The 20,396-nt window shown below is 40.0% G+C and overlaps 1 protein-coding gene across 5 annotated transcripts in view; it reads left to right on the forward strand.

The window, feature by feature from the left end:
• Window positions 1-20,396, forward strand: part of CACNA2D3 (calcium voltage-gated channel auxiliary subunit alpha2delta 3) — a 487,740-nt gene that overhangs the window by 148,296 nt on the left and 319,048 nt on the right. For all 5 annotated transcript variants that reach the window (XR_013391978.1, XM_028719075.2, XM_028719076.2 and 2 more), the window contains exon 4: window positions 17,851-17,910. Coding sequence is in view for 4 of the 5 variants with exons in the window: in XM_028719075.2 (XP_028574908.1) it covers window positions 17,851-17,910 (60 nt within the window). In the remaining variant the exon portion in view is untranslated. The remainder of the gene's footprint in view (window positions 1-17,850; window positions 17,911-20,396) is intronic.

The following is a 20,396-nucleotide window of genomic DNA, read 5'->3' on the forward strand; positions in this document are numbered from 1 at the left end:
CTCACCGACAGAAGAGAGAGAGGAGGCTTCGCAGTACCGAACCTGCAACTATACTATGAGGCTTCATGCCTCTGTTGGATTAAGGAATGGATAGTCTTAGATAACACCGACCTATTGGATTTAGAGGGGTTCGACGCCAGGTTCGGGTGGCATGCGTACTTATGGCAGGAGAAAGGGAGAGTCCATAAAGGTTTTTCCAACCATATCATAAGAGGAGCACTACTGGAGGTGTGGAACAGATGTAAAAACTTAGTAGAAAAGGACACCCCATGGTGGCTGTCACCTATTGATATTCTAGTAATTAAAAAATTAAATATGGAAGGCAAAAGGTGGACGTATGCTGATCTCCTGAAAAGAACAGACAAAGGTTGGGAAGTCAGACCTTATGAGGAATTAAAGGATAAACTAACGGGGTGGATGCAATACCACCAAATTAACGCCGTTTGGAGGGAACACAAAAAAGTCGGAATGAGTAAGAATAAATCCAAGTTCCAGCTAGAAATAATAGAGGGGAAATCTAAACTGCTAACTAAAATGTATAACCAACTATTAGACTGGGATACAATGGATGAGGAAATCAAAGAAGTAATGGTTAAGTGGGCCATAGACCTAGGACACCCTATAGAATATGAAAGGTGGACAAAACTCTGGAATAAAGATATGAAATTTTCAGCTTGTGTCAGACTTCGGGAAAACATGGAAAAGATGATGTACCGATGGTACATCACACCAACGAAATTAGCTAAAATGTATAAAACCGAGGAGAAGACTTGCTGGAAATGCAAGAGGAAGGAGGGAGACTTCTTCCATATGTGGTGGTCCTGCGAAGAAGTTAAAAGATTTTGGGGGTTGGTCTACGATGAGTTGAAAAAGATCCTAAAGTATAACTTTCCCAAAAAGCCCGAGGCATTCCTCTTAGGAATGGTGGGGGAAGAAATCAAAAAAGACGACCAAACCCTCTTTCAATATGCAACAGTATCCGCAAGGATACTGTTAGCACAGAATTGGAGAACAGCCAACGTTCCAATGATTAGTGAATGGCAAACTAAACTAATTGAATATATGGATACAGCAATAATGACACAGAAGATCAGGCAACAGAAGAATACCAAATTTATTAACGATTGGAATAAATTTCTCTCATACATGGAACGGACCTTGGGAAATGACAAAATCACAGTAGGCATAATATAAAAATCGCGAGGTGAGAACAATGATTAGATAAAGACACTGCTGAACGTAATATTGAGTTACCGCTCGCTCGAGGTGGTGGGAAGTCAACAATGTTATAGATTTGTACAATGTTTGAGTGTATAGCCAGCAAGGAATCCAATTGTGTTTTTGTATATTCTGTTTTCCTTTAGGTTTTCATGTTTTTCTTTTTTTCTTTTATGGATGATGTATATATGTTTTTAACTGCTGGAATATAATAAAGTTATTTTAAAATTTAAAAAAAAAAAAAAAAAAAAAAAGCCTGTTAAAACACAAATCCTTCTTCGAGTGATGGACATCATAATGTGTTGTCACTCCCATAGAAATTCTGTGGCAAAAAACATAGGGAAGCCAAATTCCTTGCTGTACAATCTTCCTAGCAGGACATTATATAGTGGGAAAAACATGGTGTGGCAGCCATATTTTGTTTTTGTTTTTTGCCATATACTCTCCCTGAGAATGAAGGCATGGCACTACATCTTGTCACTCCCAGGGGGAACTGCAGTAAGTTTTCCAACATGCCTAGCAGGAGTTGTGTGAACTAGCTGCCCCAGTCACCTAGTAGGGTTTTGTTTTAGCAGGGAAACACACAGAAATCAGAGATTCTCATCAGAACACTTTGTAAAGGGATCTGGTTTGAATGCAGATTCCAAAGTAGAACCACAGTTTGACACATCGGTCTGGGAGGTGCTGATCAGGGAAGTCTGCTTAAGTTTGCAAACTCGCCAAATCACGCTCAAAACCATATAAGTTCTAGCAGTGACTTTATCAAGTTTATAGGAGCACACTGAGTAATGTTTTGAACTTAACCTGGTGTTCAAATGGGAGGAAGGATGCTGGAATCATTAGTAGAGTTGTCTGCATGGCAGGGCAACTTAGATAGATTTTTTCTGATGCTTCATGTTAATATGTTTTACTGGGTTAGGGGAATTAAAAAGCTTGAATGTTTGCCTGCAGGCACCACAGCATAACCCAACTGATGGGGTCATATCACATTTTGATCAAAATGTTTAGGCCAGAGGTTGCAGCAAACCCTCGATTCACATGCTATGACAGCCCTGAAGACTTTTAGTTCTGTTTGTATCTTCATCTGGAACAAGTGAAATAAAATAATACTGTAACACAATAGCCCCAGCTGCATACAAGATGTTGCCGATGGCACATTAGCAGCCCCTGGGTGCCAATATGTTCCTCTGGAAACACAACAGTTTGACTTCCTATTAAGGACTTAATATCTAAGCGGTTTGAAAACAGATTGGGCTGAAGCAGGGCCTGCAGGGTATCATCTTGTTGGGGTTATTTTTCCTGCGCAAAAGTAGTTCAGTTCCTTAAGGCGGCAATTACTGAAATGGGAAAAATAAGGGGGTTTCACTTGATTTCATGGGGCTTCCAGAACGGCAGAGCAAGAAACAGAGAAACTCATTTGTAAGGGTACTGAACTCTTTTGTTACATTAGAATTACATCTGTGTTTTTCTTTTTGATGCTGATCAACAGGAAAAGGTGATTTAAAAAAACAAAACAACCAACAACAACCCATGCATTTATATAGGGGGCTTGAGAGGTTGTACATTGTTACTCCTCAAATTGCAATGATTTTCTTCAGGGAATAGTACAAACAACTTTCATTTTAAATTGCAAAACTAAAATAAATCATGTGTGTTTGGGGGTCAAGGGGATGTTGGAGGAACACCTCTGATGAGGGGTCCGCTGTGGCCTGTTAAAATGGATTGACCCTGAACTATTGCTTCCAACTGTACTGATAATGATCTCCCATAGGGACCAGTAAGTATAATTGCTTGGCAAAGACTTCCAGAGAATTTAGGCAGAGTTCAAATATATTTAAATGGAGAATAAGCCCTGGTGACTTGGATGTGTCGTCCACTTGACACATCAAGTGCCTAATGTGTGGTGCCTAACCTGTCTCTGTTTGACCTCACTCCAGCCAGGATGGCTCTAAACAGGATTACCGTATTTTTCGCTCTATAAAATGCACCAGACTACAAGACACACCTAGTTTTTGTAGGAGGAAAACAAGAAAAAATATATTCTGAATCTCAGAAGCCAGAACAGCAAGAGGGATCGCTGCGCAGCGAAAGCAGCAATCCCTCTTGCTGTTCTGGCTTCTGGGATAGCTGCGCAGCCTGCATTCACTCCATAAGACGCACACACATTTCCCCTTTTTAGGAGGGAAAAAGTGAGTCTTATAGAGCAAAAAATACGGTACTTCTGGCTTCTGCTTACCAGCTAAACTGGAATCTTGTTCAGGTCCTCCTTACTTCCTGCTTCGTCCTGTCACCTTTGCTGTACAGTTGAGACTGACATTAACAGTCCTATGTAATGGACAGTGGTACTTTGGTTTTGGATCCCATAATGTCTACATCAAATGCAGAGCACCCATGTTTCATGCTTCAGTACAACATCTGAAAGGAAAAGCATGTTTACTTACTTGGTGGTGATCATGTTTGTATGCTTTCCCGGTTCTCACAAGTTTCTCCAGGAGAAAGATTTATGAATCCTCTGTTTGGACATTACTTACTTCTACTTTGCCAAACCTTTATTAGGTATTACAAATATAGGTCTATATCTACTAGAAGCCCCCAAAGCCAATACTTACCTGCCTTGCCACTCTCCAGAAAGTCTTAAGCTTGAACTGTATTAGGAACTAGTTCCCAGAGGTTGCTCAGGAATCTAAGAAATCATCAAGGTTTTGAAATCGGTGGTTAAAGTCAGGGAAGTTTCCAAAGGTTCAGTCTGCTTTCTTGATTCAAAATGGCATCCACTTGTATCCAAACATGGGTGAAAAACCTGCTCCTTGATATTAGGAATCATGTGAAATTAGGTTATGATCTAATAGCGGTATACAAAACTGCAAGCATAAAAACAGCTTGATAAAGACAGAGATAAATACAAACACTGAGCTGAAGTGTAATAACAGAAATGGGACACAAGTTGTATACTTGTTCAAGCCCTGGGAAGCAGTCTGTCGGTCAAGAAGAATCTGTTTTTTATTTCTGTATGTCACTGTAGGACAGAAGTAGTGGAGTTGGGGAAATAAAGTAGTAGAAGAAGTTGTTAGGGCTAGGCATCCCTAATATCCTACATGACAGGTAAAAAGAACTGGCTCAGACAAACCCAAATTTACAGGAACTGAAATATATTCTGGGGAGGAAAGCATGCAATTTAGCTCCAGAAAAAGAACCATGTAGGATATGATGTATAAAGTACTGTACAAAGTGTGTCTGCTGAGCTATTTAAACAACATGCGTCATATTTGGTCACTGTGTAGGTGACATTCTCAAAACGAGCCTAGTTTTATCAGTAACACAAGCCCCTCCCCTGAAATCTCCTGCTGCCTATTTTCCTTTTCAGTGGAAACAACATTGTAGGGTTGAAAGCTGCCCAAAGGATCAGTAAATAGTTCACATGCCAGCTTTCCCTGAGCCGTCCCATTCTACAAAAACCAGGAAGGCTCTGATGCCAGATGGGTAGATGGCGCAGCTGCCATGCCTCACCTCTTTTATCTTCCTTCATAGTTCCCATAGGTAAAAACATGATTGTGCCTTTTGAAGTTCATTAAAAGAAATGGAATTTTGTGTGGGTTGAATTTTAATCCCTCGGTCTTAAAATGGAAAATTATCTTAATTAAACAGGAGCTAATTATTTATCCCAGGGTTAACTGGCTTCTTTTGATCATTGATGGGAACCCAATTATGTCTCTGTTAGTTGTGGCCGAGTCCATTTAAAAAGTAATTTTAACAGCCCCTAACACATGTGCAAATATTTATATCAGCACTAGAGCAAAATATATTTGAATTTCAAAGAATTCACTTTAAGCAAAGCTTATCAAATAAGCTCGTTCAATTTCATTTTGGTTTGCTGTGAGTGAAATGAGTTGTTAAAACCTGTAACCTGAATATAAATGAGTTAACCAGAATTAAGATATTCAAATGGATGGCTTCATTTTTTTTTTGCTTTTTAGAGGATCAGAATCATGGTTAGAGTCATTAGAATTTCTACCTCTGTACTGAAAAAATAATGATCAGTTTTTCCTCTACTCTCAACGGGGGCATTGCCTTTGGCTTGATTTGTAGGAAGAATTACCCATCCAGGGAACTAGAACAGATGAACTCAATGATCCATTTGCAGTTCTATCAGCAAGTTGCTAATCCTTCTTGAACCCTAATTTTCCAGACGTGAAATGAGAAATATGCAAGCTCATATTTGAAAACATTCTACCAATCAAAGATTTTGTACAGTGGTACCTCGCAAGACGAATGCCTCGCAAGACAAAAAACCCGCAAGACGAAAGGGTTTTTTGTTTTTTGAGCTGCTTCGCAAGACAATTTTCCCTATGGGCTTGCTTCGCAAGACGGAAACGTCTTGCAAGTTTGTTTCCTTTTCCTTAACACCGTTAATACAGTTACGACTTGACTTCGAGGAGCAACTCATAGAACGCGGTGTGGTAGCCTTTTTTGAGGTTTTTAAAGACTTTGGTGATTTTTGAAGCTTTTCCAAAACTTTCCCGACACCGTGCTTCGCAAGACGAAAAAAATTGCAAGACGACAAAACTCGCAGAACGAATTAATTTCGTCTTGCGAGGCACCACTGTATATCTCTGTCACTATATCTATGTGGGAAGCAGCTTTCTACTGAGTTATACCATTAGTCTGTCTAGTTCAGTATTGTCTACACTGACTGGCAGCAGCTCACCAGGTTTTCAGACAGGGGTCTCTCCCAGCCCTACTTGAAGATGTCCGGGATTGAACCTGAGAGCTTTTGCATGCAGAATGGCTTATTCAGCCCATATCTATCTTTCTGTTATCTATTGCGTACAAATGAAGTTAGATGAGTGAATTCAAATGATCATGCTTTTCACATGCTGGTAACAGTGGCTATGATCATGGAAGGCAGGATTACCTCAGGTTTAGTGACTAGTCTGGGTCTGCTCATATTGAGCTTTATTGACTGATTGTGGATTTGAACCCAGATCTCCCCTGCTTATGCCAGTTCTGAATGAATTGCTGTTCTTTAAAAAAACAAATAAGCAAACAGCAATTGAGCCTACTGGATCTTGCATTTCCCCACTTACAAGACTAAAATATCCCCATGATTCCATGGTACTTTGGACCAAACAGGCAGTGAATACTCTATTGGAAAATTCAGATTATTTGTGTTGCCATGTTGGTGTATAAATTGAAACTCAGATGTGCTTGTTATTAGGATTGCAGCCAAAAGGTATTTTCTCCAAAATTATGTAGGAAAATGCAGTTGTTATTATTATCTTGTATTTTGATAAACTGGCGCTCCACTAATGACATATCAATGGAAGCCAGAAGCTTACAGTCAAATAACTGGCCACTGCATTCAAATCAATATGTGAACATTAGCTTTGCATGCTTTCCCTGCCTCTTGCTCCTCCTTGCTTCCTTAGGATTGCTACTAGGTCGTAATGATGCAGGGATGGTAAGGGATGCTGCTGAATAGTCCCTTCTGCAAAGGTCTTAAAGGCAGAGGAATGCTCTCAGAGTCTAGACCGACAGGCCTGATTCATGGACCCTTTCCTTTCTTCTGTCCCTTCCTTTATGATTCTGTTTACCCTGTATGCTACATAGAGCCATCAATTGCTTTAGTACGTGGAAATAGGAGTCATACAGAGTAAGGGCATTTCAATGCAATTGGACATGTATAGGAAATTTCTGTGTGTGAGGGATTTCAACATGGCCCATGCTACATACAGATCAGAGGTTTTTTTGGTTTTTTCTTTTCTTTTCTTCCCGCCTTCAGAAAATTATTCAGTCCATACCACGAATGGAAACAGGAAAAGGAATATTTTCACAGTCTCTCTTACTTTGAGCTTTGTCCAAGGTCTGTCCTTTGAAGAACTGAATTATGTCATTTTTGTTTTCACGTTCAAAATGGGGAAATATGTCTAGTTGATAACTTTCAGGTGAACTCTATAATAAACTTTGTGATAATGGCCTCGTGTCTAAAGGCATATGATGCAACAACTGTGTTGAAGCTAAGCAGGTCTGAGTCTGTTCAGTGTCTGGATGGGAGATCACCTGGAAACTCCATACGTATCACATGGGCTGCATTGTGAAAAGGCAGGATATATTTTATTTCTGCAGTTGAAACATTTATATCCTGCCTTTTGGTTCAGGAAGGACTGCTCACAACCTCAATCAAGAACAAAACACAAAACAAACAAAACAAAATAAAAAAGGGTCAAAGTATGAATCAGAGTCGCAAAAAGTCAAATCAACAGAGAATGAGAAAACTAAATCAAACTAAAGGCATGGTGGAAGAAAAAGGGTTACAAATGATGTCTGAATGCTAATAACAGAGACGGCCTTCTCTGTAGTGGCACCCACTCTTTAGAACACTCCCACAGTAGGGTGCCTGTGTTAAAATCAGATCTGTTTCTTTCAGGCTTTATCTGATTAAGTTATTTGCCCATTTTAGATATTGTGTATGCCTGACAGTGTTCATCGTCAATATTATTTGGATGTTCTGTATATTTTAATACTTACTTGATTATATTTTTAACATTTCAGTATTGGAATTTTATTCTGTAAACCGCTTCAGGACTCTTGGCTGAGAAGCAGTTTATAAAATGATTTTAATAAATAAACAACAATTTAACCCATGCCTCCCACCCCAGGGAAAGGATTTCCATAACTTGGGCACCACTACTAAAAAGTCCCTGTCTGGTGTCTCAGCCACTCACACTTGTAGATGGGAACAGGCATTGTAAAAGGGCTCAGATTATGAATGCAGCGGGTGGATAGGTCCATGTGGAACAGGAACAGAGAACCTGTGACCTTACAGATGTTATTGGATTACAGCTTCCGTCATCACTGACCATTGGCCATACTTGCTGGGGCTGATGGGAATTGAAGTCCAACAACAACTTACATGGCACGGGTTCCTCATCCCTAAGGAAGGCAGAGAGGATTGATTACTGGAGTAATATGCTATGAAAAGAGGGTACCAACTAGTGTGATAAATACATTGACACGTGATAAATACATTTTGTTGAGTTACATGTACATCACAGAATTTCTTACACCAGCTGATGCCTGTAAGCTAAAAGTATGAACTGTTTCCACTGGAAGGGGCCATAGTATACCAATACCACAGGAGCCTGCTTGCTCTCTGGCTGATTTCAAAGTGCTGGTTTTATTTATTTCCTGCATTTATTTCCTAAAAGGCTCTCTGAATGGCTTATACAAGTCAGGTTTAACTTTAAAGCTCTGTATAGCGTACCTGAGGGGGAAACTACTCCAAAATGTACAAGCTCTATGACTGAGGTTTAGTGATGAATTTAAGGTGCCACTCCAACAATGGATAGAGTGTTATCTGTTGGTTGCTGTGCTGCATTCGTGAGATTCAGTAGCACTGAAGAGCTTGGTCCATTTAGATCAGGGTTCAGCAAACTTTTTCAGCAGGGGGCCAGTCCACTGTCCCTCAGACCTTGGGGGGGCTGGACTATTTTTTTGGGGGGAATGAATGAATTCCTATGTCCCACAAATAACCCAGAGATGCATTTTAAATAAAAGGACACATTCTACTCATGTAAAAACATGCTGATTCCCGAACCGTCTGCAGGCCAGATTTAGAAGGTGATTGGGCCGGATCCAGCCCCCAGGTCTTAGTTTGCCTAACCATGATTTAGATGAGCTATTTAGACTTTAATTTTTCAATAGGCTTTGGATTTCCAAATGGAAGGGAATTTGGTTTGTGTTGTCCCTACTGTTAGAATAATGTTGCTAATTAGGTTTGTATATTTCTATGGACTTTCTGGGTGGTGACAGTAAAAATCTTCCAGTAACTAAATGAATACAGTATATATAACACTGGTTTATATCAATTGCTAATCTTCCTCAGTGGACTCATTGATGGGCACAATTAACTTAAGTACATTAATTTCAGTGGATCTACTTGGAGTAGAACTTACTTCAGTATAACCCGTTAAGTTTCAAATGAGGTGAGTTGCTGTCACCTAGGCCTGGCCTGGGAGAACAGCTTAGCAACTATGTTGAAGCTAAACAGGTCTGAGTGGGTCAGTGCCCATAGAATCATAGAGCTGGAGTGACCATGTACATCAGGAGCAGGGAACCCTTCACCATACAGATGTTGCTGAACTGCAACTCTCATCAGCCCCAGCAAGCATGCCCAGTGGCAAGGGATAACAGGAGTGGAAATACAGCAATATTTGGAAGGCCAAAAGTTCCCGACACCTGTTGCAGACCATCTAGTCAAACCCCCTTGCTCAGTGCAGGACATCAGTGCTAGAGCATAAATGGATAGGAGATTGTGTGAGAATCTTTTGTATGCCACTCTGAGCTCCATAGGTGGGATAGAAATGTAATGAGATATGATAGTCAGAGTACCCTTTCCCCTTGCGTTTGTACTCCCAGTGTCAACAGAAGAAGAATAATCACTATCTTGCAGAGCTAAAGTACAGTAACTATTTCATGAGTTACTTTTCATTTCCTGTGTTACTTTTACTTCACTGTTGTGGCATTGGCAAATCCCTAATCTGCAAAGGGCATGTGGCTGCTAAAGTAGCAGCAAAGAGTCCAATTAAACGCTAAGTCAAATAAATAAGTCTTCAGGTGGATTTTAAACTGGCTAAAAGACTTGCACATTCTAATAGCCAGTGGTTGAGTGAATGCAAATTTTGCAATTTAAAAGCATGATGCAAATACTTCTGGTCATCCTAGTGTAGAAAAAGCTCATTGGTTTCAGTGGAGAAGCCACAGGCAATACAGAGCAATGAATAATGGCTTGAGCCCCGCATGGTTGCATACAATAATCTGTGCCAACGTAGAAAGCCTACCAGACACAAGAAATTTAGCGCTTTCAGGCATTCACTTGCTTAACCTGAAAACAACATAACGTGGAGAAGATATTAGAGTTCCTTTTCAGAGTGTGAGTTTTTCACAGGGAGGAAATGCATAAAAGAAGCATGAGTATTGGGGTCTCCCCTCACCACTGCTTTTGTGTAACATTCAAAACTGCCCTCCCTGGGGATATAGGTGAGAAAAGTAACTAGTCATCTCCCAGTCCAATCATAGACCTTCATTGGGTTGATCAGCTGCTTCTGGGGCCCATTGCTCTGTTACAATGGAAGATGAATTTATGAGGAATTGACATTGTATTCATGTTTATGTTTTAAATACCATGGCTGCAATCCATGATAGGTAGGAGTCTTAGTGAACTCAAATCTTTCATGTATAGGATTGCACTGTGTCTTATTTTAATATTGCATCTTGCTTGACTTTATGCAAGATGCCTTGGTGCTATTTGGCAAATGGCGGGGCGTAAGTATTTTTAACTAGCGCATCTAAGAGATGCTCCCTTCAGCAGCTGCACCAACAGTGAGGCTCTTTCATCTGGAGACAAGGATAAGGTCTTCCCTCTCTTCCTTTAGGAAGCAACAATAAGATTAGGATAATGCATGCTCATCACACAAAGTAATAGACAAGCATTCCCCTTGTCATAGAATGCTTTGAGGACACATGATTCAGCAAGCTAACTGTACTGTCTCTTTTTAACAAGTGGGAAGACTCTCCCCCCCCCCAGCTACAACTAAGCCCAGTGCCATCTATTGACAAGACCATAAAATGGCATGATCCACTTCTAATGATAAGAGCCAGTTCAGTGAAGGGAGCAGATCTGCTAAAGAGAATAGGTGGTTTTGTGTTTGCACTGGAATTCTGTGCCTGCTTAGACCTGCGCCTGCACGGAACTGTTCCCTCCACTGAAATAAATGGGGGAAGTTTGTAGGTGTAGGAACTTCAAGTGTATACCATATCACATATGGGTGGGTTGATAGATCAGAATGATGAAAATCTTCCTTCTCTCATAGCAGGGCATCAGTTCAGATTGTTTTATTCAGCAAGATATTCCGGGTTGTGATTTTTGGTCAGAAATATATTAAGTAGTTGGCATTATACGATGAATATATTTAGGATTATAAAAGCAATTAAAATCGAAAATTTAGGAGTTCAGTAGACATGCAGAATATATGACAGACACTTCTTCATAAAGTTCAGCCCCCTTTGGGTTTTAAGTCATCATTTTGCAATAAAAACCACTAAGCACTTTATCCAGTGAGATGTACTTCCTTCTTGCAAGTCCCTGGAAATATGCAGATGTTAGGTTTTAGCCACAGGAGGGCTCTCAGAAACCAATAATATTACAAGGAAAGAAGTCTGTACTTTTGAAACTAACAAAACAAAACAAAACAAAACAACAAAACAAAACAAAACATGGGTAGCTCAGTCCTAATATGTGGCTGAGAGCTTTGTGGGGGAAATGTCTCTTGATCTACATAAGGAATTTTTAAAAAAGAAGTAAATGCCTCATTCTGTCCATTTCTTCCCCTTTTGCCTCCACTGAATTTAGCTGCATTTTTAAAGTTAAATTATAACAACCCACATCAGACTTCAGCAACATCATCATCATCATCATTACTACTACTACTACTACAAAATATGTAACATAGTAACAGACAAAAGCAATACCCCCAGTTTAATAATAATAATAACAACAATAATAATACCCAGAGATTGTTTAATTAGGCAAAGGCCTGGGAGAAGAATGTTTTTGTTTGGCACCTGAAGATATGTAGCGAAGCCACCAGGTGAGTCTCCATGGAGAAAGGATTCCACAAGCAGGGAGCCAAGCTGGGGGTGAGATTGGGGTCTGTGGATTTCTTAAAGGGCCTCCTACCTTTCCTCCCATAATTCAAGTACAGTATGCGCATATCAAAATTGACAAAGAGTCTTCTGACACCTTAAAGGTCCACATATTTATTACAGTGTAAGCCTTTGGGAGTAGGTGTCTACTTCATCAGATGCATGAAGATGCCCTCTTTTTACAAATATGCAGGCACAGCTAGGCTTGCAGCATCAAAAACCACCACGCACCATCATAGTGTGTGGGTGTTGCTGTGTCATTGTCAGGGATGTGCTACTTTCCATCCTATCAAAAGTTCAGGTTTGTTCTTTAAGTAGAAGACAAACTGGTCAAGCTCTGTGCCAAAATCTCAGTTCAAGTACAATGTGCTCATGATATTGGAGTATGAGCTTTTGAATAGTTAGGATGTTTGAACAGCAATTATTGCCCCCTAGTGTCTTTCAAATTATATCTACGATGTTACTTGCTGTATTTATTTCTGGTGCATTGTTAGTAATATTACACAAAACCTACTCAAAAAAGAAAATTAAGCAGGAAACAATGGACAAGTCTGTGTATTGTAATCACTTCCTTATTTAAGCATTTTGGGAGGCTGAAGTCAAGGCCTTAGTGATAAAAGTGGGCATAATCCTTATCATCATGATAGCAACACAGAAAGATGTTTGAGTTGTTCAGTATGTTGTTCAATATGCTGAAAGTCAGAGCCTCCCAATCTAACTGAGACAATATTGTGTAATCTGTTTAATTAAGTGGATTTCTCACTCTTAGCATCTAAGTAATGCTTTATTGCAAGGACATTTATTTTAATTAGATTAATTTCCATGCCCTACTTTTAGTTTCTAGTTGAGTGACATGTGGCTTTACAACGTGATGCACAAAGAAGTTACATTTATCAGGATCTGCATATGCAGCCCAATATTATGCACGTTTACTTGAGTGCTGTTGTACTCAGGTCTTGTTCATGAGGTTCCTCTAGGCATCTGGTTGTCCACTGTGAGAACAGGATGCTGGACAAACTGGGGCCTGACTCTGATCTTATGTCCCTGTTGGATGTACTTCCAGGTAACAGTGCATAGGGTTGTAGCTGAGAAGAATAATCTGACCCCTTATCCCCCCCCCTGGAGGGGACTTGATGGAATGGAGATGTCCCTCTGGCCAGCCCTGCCAAGCTCCACCTGCCTCCACTGGTGGAGGCATTCCACTGTCAGCTGGAAAGCCTCACCAGCACAGAGTACGTCAGTGTGCCTGCAAAAACAGTAGGTAGAAGTTACCACTGCTGCCATCCCTGCTGGCAGTAGCCAGTGGAAAACTCTGAAACAAGGCATTTCAAGGCTGTGCTGACCAGGCCCAGGATCTTGGCCACTGGATCTTGAGGTGGCCCTGCTGCTGTCACATGATCACTGTGGGTCTGTTCAGACCTATATGCTGCACTAGCCTTAGAGCTGGCAATAGCGAAGGGGCATATTTTCCCTGCTCCACCACTTCCACCCTGGCTGGTGCAAATGACAGGGCTATGGATGTGACTCTAGTTGTTCCACTCTGTCATGTCCTGCTTCCCCAGCCAGCAGCTAAGACCACCCACCCCCCTCGCCAAATGGCAAGTGAACATATTCCATGCATGAATCCCATTCTTTTTCTCCCTGCTTTCATTTTCATGAAAGCCAGCCATGCTCTTTGAACTCCACAGATTAAAAAAAAAAAGCAATTTGACAATTTGGTGTGAGGACTTATTAGACCAAGTAGGTGCACATGTGTTTTGCTCTTAATTTACTTTTCAAAAAAAATTACACCAAAGCCACTTTTTTTAAATCGACTGCATTTAAACAAAGGTTTGCATGACGTGTACATGACACACACTCCTCTGATAAGGTAAGAAGCACTACATATGTTTAGCACAGACAAAATTTTAAAAGGTCCCAAATCCACATAAAACATCTGTAAAAACAAAACAAAGCAAGAAAGGATAAATGCCTCATTTTGTTAATAATGCATTCCTGAATTCAGTTGCTAAATTTTATACAGTGGTACCTCGGGTTACATACGCTTCAGGTTACATACGCTTCAGGTTACACACGCTTCAGGTTACATACGATTCAGGTTACATACTCCGCTAACCCAGAAATAGTACCTCGGGTTAAGAACTTTGCTTCAGGATGAGAACAGAAATCGTGCAGTGGCGGCGCGGCGGCAGCAGGAGGCCCCATTAGCTAAAGTGGTGCTTCAGGTTAAGAACAGACCTCCGGAACGAATTAAGTACTTAACCTGAGGTACCACTGCATGTATAACAATATATGAATGTATTGTTCATGTTGAGGGAGCTGAGGAGGCCTGGCCTTATCTTTCACAATGGCCTTTTTAGCTACTGTTTTTGGAAGGCCAGAGGATGGCCATGACTTGGCTAAAATGGGGAGTTTGGCATTGTTGTTCTCCACTTCCAGTGACTGGTATTCAGAGGCATGTTGCCTTTGATACTGAAATGAGCCTACAGCCATTGTGACTTGGTACCCTCAGTAGCCTAATCCTCCATGGATTTGTCCACTTTCCCTTTTAAAGCTGACATTTGTTGACACAGTTGAAGACCCAGTTTCCTTATTGGCACCTCTTCCTCTTCCATGACTGAAATTGCATTGCCTGGTTTTTGTCTTAAAAATAGCCTTATGGGCGAAAGGTTGATGCATACCTTTGCTTTTAGGAATTAAAAAAAGTTACCTTTCCCCTCTTTGGAAAAGGGTGGACAGGTGTTCAAACCAAGGAGTGTAGCATAGAATTTGGAAGGCCACCACCCTATTCTCCCTTAGCCCAGCAGCGGGACTTGACTGACTGTGGCCTGCTAACTGTAGCCTTAGCCATCCAGTCTACAATTATGTTGCCACATGATCACTCCTAAATGTAGATTACCTTATTTTTGTGTGTGGGGAGGGTAGTAGAGCCATGTAAACATATGAAACAAACTGATGTAGCAAAGGTAAAATGTGCATGGACCTTACAGAAATGATCTGAGAAATTGGAAGACTGGTGGAGTGGAACTCTGGACACAACTAATCCGCAGAAGACTTAGAAAATGGAATGGAGGAAATTGGTCTGCCCTTCTCTTTAAATTTGATAAATTGCAATGATGTCAATGGAATCTTTTGTTCTGTTACCTTTCCAGCCTTTACATATAAATGATGGGAAAACAGTGAAGAACTCTGATGGGATTAAGATGAACTTTCAGCATATTTACCCATCTATGCCAGAATATTACCTAAAGCCCTCCACACTAATAAATCTAAGCCCTTCTCGACAAAAAGCAACCTTTTAGAAAGGCACCTGCAAACATGCAAAGTTTGCTAGGACTGAAGTCTATTCCCCACTTTTGAAATGAACCCACCAATGAGGTAATACGGGAAGTGGATCTTGGTAATGTTTTTATTTTATTTTATTTTGATAATCTACTATTGAATAGTCTCCAGAGTACTGTTGTAATCTTTCCGCAGTGACGTCAGTGCAGCAAATCGCTACAGTGATTTAAAAATAGTTTGTTCTTTGACTCCCCAAGCTATTGTGTGTAGGCTGGGTGGAAGGGGGAAATAGTTATATTATAAATGTAGTTTTGGGTAGAAGTGGCCATACTTTCTGATATGCATAATGCTATTACTATACAGTATAACTCTACTAGACTGATAATAATATAATAAGTTAATTAACAAAAATAACAAAGATAGTGCATAGCGTACAATGTATGATCTTATGCACCCTTCCTGAGAAAGCATTTTTTCTATGAATGTATGTGTAACTGATGTTGCTTTGAAAATTTATATGTTAATATAAAATAACTAGTTCTTAACAACCAGAAACAACGGCTTCATCTTGGCTTTATTCTGCTATTACACCCTGGTGACTGGATTTTATGGACGTACTGCTGCTCAAAATTGTCATATGAATGCTGTTTTCTGAAATGAGTGTAAAATGCTGCTTTTGGGGGGGCATTTAATTAGCCGTTCAGTTTGAAATATTATAGGTTAAGCTGTGTGCCTTTTGAATATTTCTGCTTAATTTTGTGTAATTTAACAGTACTATATACAGAAAGCTGTTTTATTATTTCTTACAAAATGTTGTGTTTTACCCAAACTGATATGAACTATATCACTGAGTTATACCATGACTGATCTTCCTATTTTTAATGGCATACCAATGGTTTAGGGACAGCCAAAAGAACCTGCACATGAAGTGGGTAATCCAGAGACTTGATTTTGAAATATTTTAAGGCATTCAGATGAATGTTACATTTTTATTAAAGGATTATTCAGTGCAGAATTTTATATGTTCCATTTCATATTTGCCCCCCCCCAGTGCTTATCAGTTGTAATTAATACATACTTTTCATGATTTATCTTTCTTTAGTGAAGGAAAAATAATTATAGGATTTAAATATCATTAATAACTAATTTGCTAAGAAAAAAATGAACAGGATAAAAATATATTGATCTCTGAATCCGGATTACAGCTGTTGACTTAGTTTCTAGCCTGAATCCCTGCTCTTCCCAAATTTGGCCAATAATAAATGCAACAAGCGCTGATCAGTATGTTTGCTACATGTAAACAACACTCCTTCGGACAGTATAATATTGCAAGTTTGTCAGGTTGTCTACTGATTTGAAGGTTGTTTTTTTACACAGCATTTTGTCAAAAACCGAGGCAGAACTCAGTTTTACATGAGATCTCAAACTTCTATCAGACTTTGGCTCTTTCTTCCCGGTTCCTGTAGCTTAGCACAGCACTTAGGATTCTGCCACACAATGCAGTTGCCTACCTGCTCGTCATTGGCTGGTGGGTGGATGAACATGCATTGTGCCATGCATGGTGTCACATCATTGAGGATGGATCCAGACTTCCCTTCTGTGGGTGAGATCGACCCCTAAGTAGAGTTCCATTCAGGGAATTCTCCCTCTGGCGATTGTAGGAGATGACTTTTGCTGATTCGCCCTGCCACCTCCCATGCACCCTCCCATACTGTTCTGGAGGATGCGGGGGGATGGGACCCTCCAGAACAATATGGGAGGTGGTGCAGGGGGTTGCAGGGAGAGACGGAAAATCAGGAGAAGTTGCCTCCCAGGCATGATCTCTCTACATCTACAGAAGTCTAGATCCCCACCCATTGTGAAGAGGAGAGCAAGTAACTTTTGATGCTTGATTCAGCTGTCAAGCAGCTTCCAACAACTCATGTATAATAGGAAACATTTTTGCCGTAAATGAATGAATGCTCTGAAGTACTTCTGTCTGATCCTCAGCAGATTTTCTCCATGAGGTAACCCTGCTGTGAGCTTTGTTTGCGGCTCCTTTAAGTAGTAAATACTATGGATGTATATCAACTTTGTTCGTACCTCAAATGATGAAGTGAATCGGGATGATTTGGGGAAAACTCAATTTCTGAGTTGGATTGTGCTTGTTAATAAGGCACCTTGTGGTATATTAGGGATTCCCTAAGCTTCTAAGTGTTTATGTGGCTTTAGCAACCAAAGAAATATATGGCCATTTCCCTCCACATGCACACAACTCAGAGAAACAAAACCAAGCTGACTTGAAAAACACCCAGAGCTTGGAAAGGAGGGGTTGAGGAATCTTTATCTTTGACATACATTTCTAGTTTTTGTTCAGTCAATTATTTCCCCAGGTTACTCCAATCCCAGTGATTTGGGAGAGGGACTAAAAACGGTGTTTGGTTTTTTAGTTGAACTATGCCTTCCCCTATGCAAGTCAATTGTATTCCCCCAAACTGGGGACAGGATGGAACAGTAGACTCCCCAGAACCCAATAAGTTTAGCGGTGCTACCACACCAAGTTTACTAAGTATTCACAACTCGGTGCAAGATTGTCTATCAGCTAATCAACATGAAAATATACCTGAATTTTCTAGAAAGTAATACTTTGTTTTCTTTCTTTTTTTTTAGCGTCTTGTTGAAGCTGCAGAAGATGCTCATTTGAAACATGAATTTGATGCTGATTTACAGGTAGGAAAAAATATATCTTTTTGAGGTTAGTATGTTGAGCCCAAACATTCTGTTGTGGAAAGAGCCACCATTCATGGAAGAAGAGATCTGCTCACAGATGGACCTTTTTTCTATGCGTGGAAACTTCTGCTGATGGTGTAGAACCCTTGGGTTAAACTAATGGTCATCTGAAAATACAGTATCATAAAAGGCCTAGTGCCTTTGTGCAATGAAGATGACTTAGTTATTTTGTAGGCTCATACTTTCATTATTTATGACAAGATATGGCTGAATTTTTCAGCAATGTAATCAAAATTTCCAACTTTGGGCAAGACTTCAAACTCTGGAACCAGAAGCATGAGGTCTAGTTGCAGTGTACAGTTACGGTATCTTGTTTTTGGGGGACTCACTTCTTTGCTGGAATTATACTTTTCTGTTCAGGTGGAAATGGTTTTATTTGTTTTTACAATTGCTATTCTTTTATCTCTTATTATAATGCATATTATATTGCCCTGGGACCTTATGGTGAAGGGCAGACAAGAAAACTATAAATAAAATCTACTGGCAAGAAATTGCTTTTTAGGAAATTAAACCTACAGAGATGGGATTAGAGACGTGAAGTTGCTCTTTGAAAAAGCGTTGAACTTCATGTTTAGATAGCCACTACTTAAACTGGGTCTAAAAGGCAGGGCAAGGCAGTAATCCAAATGCTCTTTCATCTACTTGCATACAATACATTTTGGACTAATGCGTAGCAAGTAGCCCATGAAGACTTCACATGAAAATTAAGGTAGAAATAACAGTCCAATGGCTCGTTCCAATTACATTCCAGTGTAAAGGTCCCCTTCCCATTGGAAACATAGCAAATATCTCAGCTCTCTTGAACTGTCTGGATTCATATTTTGATGAAATGGGGATGTGTATCCATATCCAAGACCAGCACTTATCATGTTGATTAGCTTATATAGTACTGAGCACTTGAAAATTGAAGCTGAAAAAAAATAATCCATTACTTCGCTTTTCAGTAAAGGTCTAATGTACTGTCAATCTACATTACATGTTGCGCAGTATTAAAACCGAACCCCAAAGGTAAAAAAATACAGAGAGCTGGTTTTAAGGAGCTATGGAAGCTTTGGTGTTTCTGTACAATTAGAAACAATATTAATCAATGGAATATTTGGAAAACCCTTCTAAAATCACACAGGAAAAGGCTATTGTGCTTATGCCCTGTTTGCAGGCTTCCCATAGACATCTAGTTGTCCACTGTGAGAACAGTATTCTAGACTAGATCAGCCTGTGGTCTCATCCAGGACTCTTCTTATGTTTTTAAATGAATAGGATCTCTGATTTTGCAAACCTATCATATTTCCTTTTCCCTATATCCACAAGAAGCCAGCTCTATTGCCTGAATAAACCAGCTGCACATTTATAGAACCCATTATTAAAGATGCCTTATCACCACAGTTCATCCTCATTCCTTAAATCCTTAGGTTTGGGGAAATGTTGATGATCTTAGCACTTTCAGGTTAAAAGCCATTTGTGTTGGCAGCATGAGCCGCAGAGCCTAATCTCTGACAAGGCCTTTTGTTGTTTATTGTTGCCATGGTCCATTACAACTAATCAATTGTTAATCTTGGTTTCACTGACCTCTCTGCAACCCTTGAAGGGAGATGGTTGTTCTTTATTTAACAAAAGGAAATCTCGTAATACCATCTGCTCAGTATAAAACAATGACCAGGTTGAGAGTGAAAGCGAGGCGAAGAGGACATTGTTCTTTCAGCAATTTTCCTTTGGAATGGGGAAATTTGTAAGAACCATTAGTGCTTTCTAGTAAGCAGGAAAGACTGTATTAGTCGTATTTGGATGAGCTTGATTTAGTATTATAACACTCTGGGAACTGTTTCATGGGTCCTCTCAGTGGTTTCACATGAAATCCTTAAAGCACAGTTAAAAGCGTTGGGATCAGTAAAAGCAAGGCAATTTAGAAAGGCAGCCAAATACAAAGAGAGAGAGAGAAACTTAAACGTATCAAAGTGGAACCAAAAGGTTTTTGCCATCTTCCTTGGCAAAAAGCAACTCAGCGAAAAGCAGTTGCATGGCTGCTTTGATGAGCTGCCTGCACTGCAGGGTCTAATTGAACTCTAGCGGCACAAAAAAATGAGAGAGTTGTTGTATTCAGTTGTGTGTCTCCATTCACAGAAGGTTCTTCTAAGTAATACAGTGCAAAATCTTCACCCAGATGTTCATTCAGATACATGTCTGAGTGTTCCTCTGACTTACACTATAGCCTGAGATCCAGGAAGTGATGTGTGTGTTTTATGGTGCTCACTTGCACGGTTTTCATCCTCATAAAAATGGCCTCATGATCCTCTTTCAGGACCCTCTGCAGATGTTAAACCACTTTCATTGATAGCCCATGAATGTAACTAAATATGCGCTGATAAAGAGGAAATCATGTAATATTACTACTTTTTGTCTATTGTGAAATACCAAATTCAGAAAACGGC

Source organism: Podarcis muralis, chromosome 2 (genome assembly GCF_964188315.1).
Source record: "Podarcis muralis chromosome 2, rPodMur119.hap1.1, whole genome shotgun sequence".
NCBI classification, from domain to species: domain Eukaryota; kingdom Metazoa; phylum Chordata; class Lepidosauria; order Squamata; family Lacertidae; genus Podarcis; species Podarcis muralis.